General features: G+C 49.2%; 1 protein-coding gene across 1 annotated transcript; it reads left to right on the top strand.

Annotated features, from left to right (window-relative positions):
- The first annotated feature begins 227 nt into the window (after positions 1–227).
- On the top strand, positions 228–3059 carry clrn1 (clarin 1). The gene is made up of 3 exons (XM_028419001.1): positions 228–617; positions 1120–1299; positions 2209–3059. Exons 1-3 carry the CDS (start codon positions 365–367, stop codon positions 2472–2474), a joined length of 699 nt encoding a protein of 232 aa, XP_028274802.1. The 5' UTR covers positions 228–364; the 3' UTR covers positions 2475–3059.
- The last annotated feature ends 4627 nt before the right edge of the window (positions 3060–7686 follow it).

Genomic DNA, 7686 nt, shown 5'->3' with positions numbered 1-7686 from the left:
CTGAGGTCTGACACGTGACTGACAGCCAACACGTCATCACGTCACGTGTGACAAAAAAGCTGATTTTACTGCATTTGTGGATAAACATGAAACTTTAAACAGAATGACCGGAGGTCCGACAGAAGCTGCCGCTAGAGGGCGCCGCCGCACTCCCACAGAACCACCTGATGGAGGTCTGCGTGTGTGTGTGTGTAATCGAACGCCTTGTTGCCGTGGTGACGCGGAGACGCAGTGCAGCGTCTCTAATGTTCTTTCGCCTCCGTCCGTCACTCCACGGGTGGAGCTGTTCCGGGTGATGGAGGGTCCTCCTCCCCCGGCTCCTAAACCCTGAGCCGGCCGCTCTCTCCCTCCACCTACACCCACCATGCCGAGCCGACAGAAGCAGCTCATATTCTCCGTGTCCGGGCTCCTGGGTTTCTGCTGCGCGCTGACGGCCGCGGTGGCCACCGGCCTGCCCTTCTGGCTGCGCGGCGCCGTGCTGTGCCGCACCGGCGCCGACCTGGTCAACGCCACGGGACCCGAACTAGACAAGTTCCTGGGAGACCTGAGCTACGGCCTGTTCCACGGACAGAGGGTGAAGCAGTGCGGCCTGGGAGGCAGACCGTCCCGGTTCTCTTGTGAGTGTGAACGGTCAGCTGAGAACCAGCTGCTCATCAAAGATGAAGGAGAGATCGATGACTTAGAGGCAGGTTCTGCGCCTGCGCGAGGCACCGATACTATAGTAAAGAGTGTAAATACTACGTTACATTACTCAGGGCTGTGTTGGTGCTCAGTAGTTGTAGCTTCGTGCTGAGGGGTTCTGGGACTGCAGCCTGGACCAGAACAGACCGGTTTCTGGTCCAGGCTGCAGTCAACCAGCACTAAAGTTTCTGCCTGACTGGATCACTGCTGAGGGACAAAGCGTCTCTGTTCTGTCCGAGGAATCCGTGGGGCACTCGGCAGGATGCTCATTCACTCAGAGAAGCTCGGGGACAGGGTGGACTCCTCGCTTCTGGTTTGGTTCTAGCAGGCCTGCAGATTTGTCAACACGTTGCCTCTGTTTCGGGGTTTTGTTGTGTCTCTTTCAGTTGTTGTGTGTCTTTGATGTGAGTTTGTGTCCTTCTCTCTGGTCTCCATCAGTCTTTCCTGACCTCCTGAGCGCCATCCCTGCAGGCCTCCATGTCACCGTCATCTTCTTTTGTGGTGTCACCATTCTCTTCTCCTCCGTGGCCACAGGCTTCTTCTTTTTCAACGCCTTCGGCAGACCCTACGAGACGCTGCAGGGCCCCCTGGGACTCTACCTGTGGACCTTCATCTGCTGTAAGGACACACTGATCACACCCACAGCTAGAAGAGCAGGAGGAGCAGAGCTCAGCAAGCCAGAGGCGGAGGACTTTAGACAGCTATGCGCCCTCCTCAGGTTATCAAGGGCATGTGAAAGCTGCTGGCGGGGGACACTACATTTCCCACAATGCACCTGGTTCCCCACTTCTTCCCCATCTAAGGGGCTTTTAACAATTCCCCTGTGGGATCAATAAAGTATCTGTCATAGAGATGTAAGGAAAAAAATGAGGGAAGTGCTTCTGACTCTGAAAGGACCAGATAAATATATATATATGTAATGTAGCAGCTTTAGGAACATCAAATAAGATAAGATAAGATAAGATAAGATAAGATAAGATAAGGTAAGGTAAGGTAAGGTAAGGTAAGGTAAGGTAAGGTAAGGTAAGGTAAGGTAAGGTAAGATAAGATAAGATAAGGTAAGGTAAGGTAAGGTAAGGTAAGGTAAGGTAAGGTAAGGTAAGATAAGACAAGGTAAGGTAAGGTAAGGTAAGGTAAGGTAAGGTAAGGTAAGGTAAGGTAAGGTAAGATAAGATAAGACAAGGTAAGGTAAGGTAAGGTAAGGTAAGGTAAGGTAAGATAAGACAAGACAAGACAAGGCAAGGCAAGGCAAGGCAAGGCAAGTAGGTAAGGTAAGGTAAGGTAAGGTAAGGTAAGGTAAGGTAAGGTAAGATAAGATAAGATAAGATAAGATAAGAGTAACATGTGGATGAAGATCATCCAGCTCCTTTTCATTCAGCTGAACTTGTAGGTTCTTCATCAGAACTGCTCACAATCCGTAATTTAAACTAAATAAAACTTTGGTAAAGTGTGATCCGGCTCTGCAGAGCTCCACACAGCACAGGTCTGCGTCCGCTGGTTAACGGGCGGTCTGCGTCTGTCCTGCAGGTGTCAGCAGCTGCCTGGTCCTGGTCCTGTTCGCCGCTGAAGTGAAGCTGCAGCATCTGTCCGAACGCATCGCCAACTTCAAGGAGGTGAACTTTGTCTTCCAGACGTACACAGAGCGCTACGACCGCTCCTTCTGGCTCTTCTTCCTCATCTTCCTCGTCCACGGGCTGAACGGCCTGCTGATCCGCCTGGCGGGAGTCCAGTTTCCCTTCCAGGACAGCAAAGAGGTGGAGCTGAGCGGGGGGGGCGCTGACCTCATGTACTGAGGAGGAGGAGGCGGAGGAGGAGGAGCCACGCAGACACTCAGGACAGACACACGGTCCTGTCCAGAGGGACATGTCCCCTGCCCTGTTCCACTGTGTGTGTGAACTCTTGTAGACGCTTGGTTCTGGTGGAGCTGCTGACTGATATTTATCATTTGAATGTTTCTAAACTTTATGGGTTTTATGAAGTTATCGTGTTGTTTACCACGTGTCCATCATCAGCCTGAAGAGCCCTTCCCTGCTTCCCCTCGGGGATAAATAAAGGAATTCTGGTTCTGGTTCTGATTCATGTTGGGGCTGTGTTCATCAGCCATTGAAAGCAGAACCTCTGTCTGTTCCCGGTCAGGACTCTGGACTCTCTGTGTACACACTGTGCTTCTAGTTCATATGCAGACCCTCTCTGTCCTCACTTCTTCACAGCAGGAGTCCGGCCCGCCGCCTCTGCGGCAGAACTCTTACTCAGAATCTGTCCATGTGGGACGACTGTCCTTAAAGCTCCCCCCAGTCCTTGAGCTCAGGGACTCCCTGGACACAGGAGCAGCTCTGCTGTGTGGGTTCTGAAGGTCACGCCTTCATCAAGATAATTGATCATCCCTGTAGGTTGTTGTAGCATTTATATAAGAAGTGGCAATAAATGCAACATATAAAGCAAAACAATGACTGATTAATGCAAGTATTAAAAAAACAATCATGTTAGGGTAAAGGCCGGTAACCGACCCCCAGCCGTGTGTGTCTTCTTCCATGCTGGGCACTGGGAGTCATTACTACTGCACATATCCAACCCTCCATGCACCATTAAAGGACTTTCATTAACTGTACACGGCTCACTGACCCTCTGCTGCTGAGTCTGAACACAGTGAGGAGCAGAACCTCCTCCAACAGGAAGCAGCAGAACCATCAGTGCTGCTCCTGGAGCTCCTGCTGCACACACATCTCATCAATGTGACTTTCAGCTCCACTTATTGAGCAGAAAACTTTCCAGTTCAGACCCCCAGCTGCTGATGGGGGAACTGGGGAGGTGCACTCAGCGTGAGCATTGGCTGCAGCCGTGAAGCATCGCTTCCTCTGACCTGGTTCTGAAGCTGCACGCTGGAGGAGGCAGTGAAGGCTTTTCTTCGTCTCGCCCCCTGCAGTGACACCGAACCTGTCCATCAGTCTTTAGACGAGGACACGCTGACAGAACGGGCTGAATCAAACAGCCACTCAGCGCTCCCCCTGTGTTTAATGGTGGTGTCTTGTTCAATAGGATGACCGATTAAAAGCCAGGATTTCATCCAGCTGATGGCAGACTGAGACTGAGCAGGACCCCTGTGAGGTCAGCCATCTTAAATCCTGCTGGGACCACGGTGAAGCAGCAGACAGCGGAGTCCTGAAGACGCTTCAGGTGTGAGCCCGGTGCTGCAGGTGAGTCATGTTGTAAATATCTGATCGTTTGAGGACAGAATGTACTGAAAGTTCTTCTTAAGGCGCTCGGAGAAAATCAAAGTCTCTGCATTCAGAGCATCAGTGTGTGTGTGTATGCAGAGTGTGTGTGTGTGTGTACATGCAGTGTGTGTGTGTGTGTGTATGCAGAGTGTGTGTACATGCAGTGTGTGTGTACATGCAGTGTGTGTGTGTGTGTGTGTGTGTACATGCAGAGTGTGTGTGTGTGTACATGCAGTGTGTGTGTGTGTATACACGCAGCGTGTGTGTGTATATGCAGTGTGTGTGTACATGCAGTGTGTGTGTGTGTGTACATGCAGAGTGTGTGTGTGTGTACATGCAGTGTGTGTGTGTGTGTGTACATGCAGCGTGGGTGTGTATATGCAGTGTGTGTGTACATGCAGCGTGTGTGTGTATGCAGTGTGTGTACATGCAGTGTGTGTGTGTATGCAGTGTGTGTGTGTGTATGCAGTGTGTGTGTACATGCAGTGTGTGTGTACATGCAGTGTGTGTGTACATGCAGTGTGTGTGTACATGCAGTGTGTGTGTACATGCAGTGTGTGTGTGAATGCAGTGTGTGTGTACATGCAGTGTGTGTGTGTGTATGCAGTGTGTGTGTATATGCAGTGTGTGTGTGTATATGCAGTGTGTGTGTACATGCAGCGTGTGTATATATGCAGTGTGTGTGTATATGCAGTGTGTGTGTATGCAGAGTGTGTGTGTGTGTACATGCAGTGTGTGTGTATATATATGCAGTGTGTGTGTGTGTGTATGCAGTGTGTGTGTGTGTGTATGCAGTGTGTGTGTGTGTGTATGCAGTGTGTGTGTGTACATGCAGTGTGTGTGTACATGCAGTGTGTGTGTATATATATGCAGTGTGTGTGTGTGTGTATGCAGTGTGTGTGTGTGTATGCAGTGTGTGTGTGTATGCAGAGTGTGTGTGTGTGTGTACATGCAGTGTGTGTGTGTGTGTGTATGCAGAGTGTGTGTACATGCAGTGTGTGTGTACATGCAGTGTGTGTGTGTGTGTGTGTGTATGCAGAGTGTGTGTATATGCAGTGTGTGTGTGTACATGCAGTGTGTGTGTGTGTGTGTGTGTACATGCAGAGTGTGTGTGTGTGTACATGCAGTGTGTGTGTGTGTATACACGCAGCGTGTGTGTGTATATGCAGCGTGTGTGTGTATATGCAGTGTGTGTGTACATGCAGTGTGTGTGTACATGCAGAGTGTGTGTGTGTGTACATGCAGTGTGTGTGTGTGTGTACATGCAGCGTGGGTGTGTATATGCAGTGTGTGTACATGCAGTGTGTGTGTGTATGCAGTGTGTGTGTGTGTATGCAGTGTGTGTGTACATGCAGTGTGTGTGTACATGCAGTGTGTGTGTACATGCAGTGTGTGTGTGAATGCAGTGTGTGTGTACATGCAGTGTGTGTGTGTGTATGCAGTGTGTGTGTATATGCAGTGTGTGTGTGTATATGCAGTGTGTGTGTACATGCAGCGTGTGTATATATGCAGTGTGTGTGTATATGCAGTGTGTGTGTGTATGCAGAGTGTGTGTGTGTGTACATGCAGTGTGTGTGTATATATATGCAGTGTGTGTGTGTGTGTATGCAGTGTGTGTGTGTGTGTATGCAGTGTGTGTGTGTATATGCAGTGTGTGTGTGTGTGTATGCAGTGTGTGTGTGTATGCAGAGTGTGTGTGTGTGTACATGCAGTGTGTGTGTGTATGCAGTGTGTGTGTGTGTGTGTACATGCAGTGTGTGTGTATATGCAGTGTGTGTGTGTATGCAGTGTGTGTGTGTGTATGCAGTGTGTGTGTGTGTATGCAGTGTGTGTGTATATGCAGTGCGTGTGTGTATGCAGTGTGTGTGTATGCAGTGTGTGTGTATATGCAGTGTGTGTGTGTGTGTATGCAGTGTGTGTGTGTATATATGCAGTGTGTGTGTGTGTATGCAGTGTGTGTGTGTGTATATGCAGTGTGTGTGTGTATGCAGTGTGTGTGTGTGTATATGCAGTGTGTGTGTGTGTGTATGCAGTGTGTGTGTATGCAGTGTGTGTGTGTGTGTATGCAGTGTGTGTGTATATGCAGTGTGTGTGTGTGTGTATGCAGTGTGTGTGTGTGTGTGTGTATATGCAGTGTGTGTGTGTGTGTGTATGCAGTGTGTGTGTGTGTGTGTATGCAGTATGTGTGTGTGTATGCAGTGTGTGTGTGTGTGTATGCAGTGTGTGTGTGTGTGTATGCAGTGTGTGTGTGTGTGTGTGTATGCAGTGTGTGTGTGTGTGTGTGTGTATGCAGTGTGTGTGTGTGTGTGTGTGTGTATGCAGTGTGTGTGTGTGTGTGTGTGTGTATGCAGTGTGTGTGTGTGTGTGTGTATGCAGTGTGTATGTGTGTGTATATGCAGTGTGTGTGTGTGTATGCAGTGTGTGTGTGTGTGTATGCAGTGTGTGTGTGTGTGTGTGTGTGTGTGTATGCAGTGTGTGTGTGTGCAGTGTGTGTGTGTGTATGCAGGTGTGTGTGTGTGTGTGTATGCAGGTGTGTGTGTGTGTGTATGCAGTGTGTGTGTGTGTGTATGCTGTGTGTGTGTGTGTGTGTGTGTATGCAGTGTGTGTGTGTGTGTGTATGCAGTGTGTGTGTGTGTGTGTGTATGCAGTGTGTGTGTGTGTGTATGCAGTGTGTGTGTGTGTGTATGCAGTGTGTGTGTGTGTGTATGCAGTGTGTGTGTGTGTGTGTATGCAGTGTGTGTGTGTGTGTATGCAGTGTGTGTGTGTGTGTATGCAGTGTGTGTGTGTGTGTGTGTATGCAGTGTGTGTGTGTGTGTATGCAGTGTGTGTGTGTGTGTATGCAGTGTGTGTGTGTGTGTGTATGCAGTGTGTGTGTGTGTATGCAGTGTGTGTGTGTGTGTGTATGCAGTGTGTGTGTGTGTGTGTATGCAGTGTGTGTGTGTGTGTATGCAGTGTGTGTAATGTGCTGCTCTCTGGTCATTGTTCCACTGAGCCTCCTTTAAACTCTCCATCATCCTCTGTTGTGACAGAACAGAACTAAAAGTTCTTGACTTCAGTAAAATAAAACACTGAAGGTGGAAACAGCCCCGAGGGTTAGATCTGAGTCAGGTACAGACTGAGACCAGGACCCGGGAATGATTCATGATCATTCCTCACAAACACTGTAAAGTAATGATTACTTCCATGTATCTGTGTGTGTTCAGATGGAGGCAGAGCTTCAGCAGATCCTGGTACAGGTGTCAGACCTGCAGCGGACGAGGAAAGTTTTCACCTCCAACTCTAAAATTGCAAGTCTCATGTTGAACTAAGATCAATACAATTGATTGATTGGTCGGCTGTACTGTATTGTGTGTCCCTCTGCAGGCTGCAGTCACAGCACCGAGTTGTAAGTATCATATGTGACATCATCACAACTCTGAACAACAAAAACAAACAAGCTCACTGTGGTCCACTTAGCTCAGCTTTTAGTGTGTGTGTCTGTCTCTGTGTGTCTGTCTGTGTGTGCATGCATGTGTGTGTGTCTGTGTGTGTGTCTCTCTCTGTGTGTCTGTGTGTGTCTGTCTCTGTGTGTCTGTGTGTGCATGCATGTGTGTGTGTCTGTGTGTGTGTCTGTCTCTGTGTGTCTGTGTGTGTGTCTGTGTGTGTGTGTCTGTGTGTGCATGCATGTGTGTGTCTGTGTGTGTGTCTGTGTGTGCATGCATGTGTGTGTCTGTGTGTGTGTCTGTCTCTGTGTGTCTGTGTGTGCATGCATGTGTGTGTGTGTCTGTGTGTGCATGCATGTGTGTGTGTC

Source organism: Parambassis ranga, chromosome 13 (genome assembly GCF_900634625.1).
Source record: "Parambassis ranga chromosome 13, fParRan2.1, whole genome shotgun sequence".
NCBI lineage: Eukaryota > Metazoa > Chordata > Actinopteri > Ambassidae > Parambassis > Parambassis ranga.
This window is presented reverse-complemented; position numbering and strand designations above follow the sequence as displayed.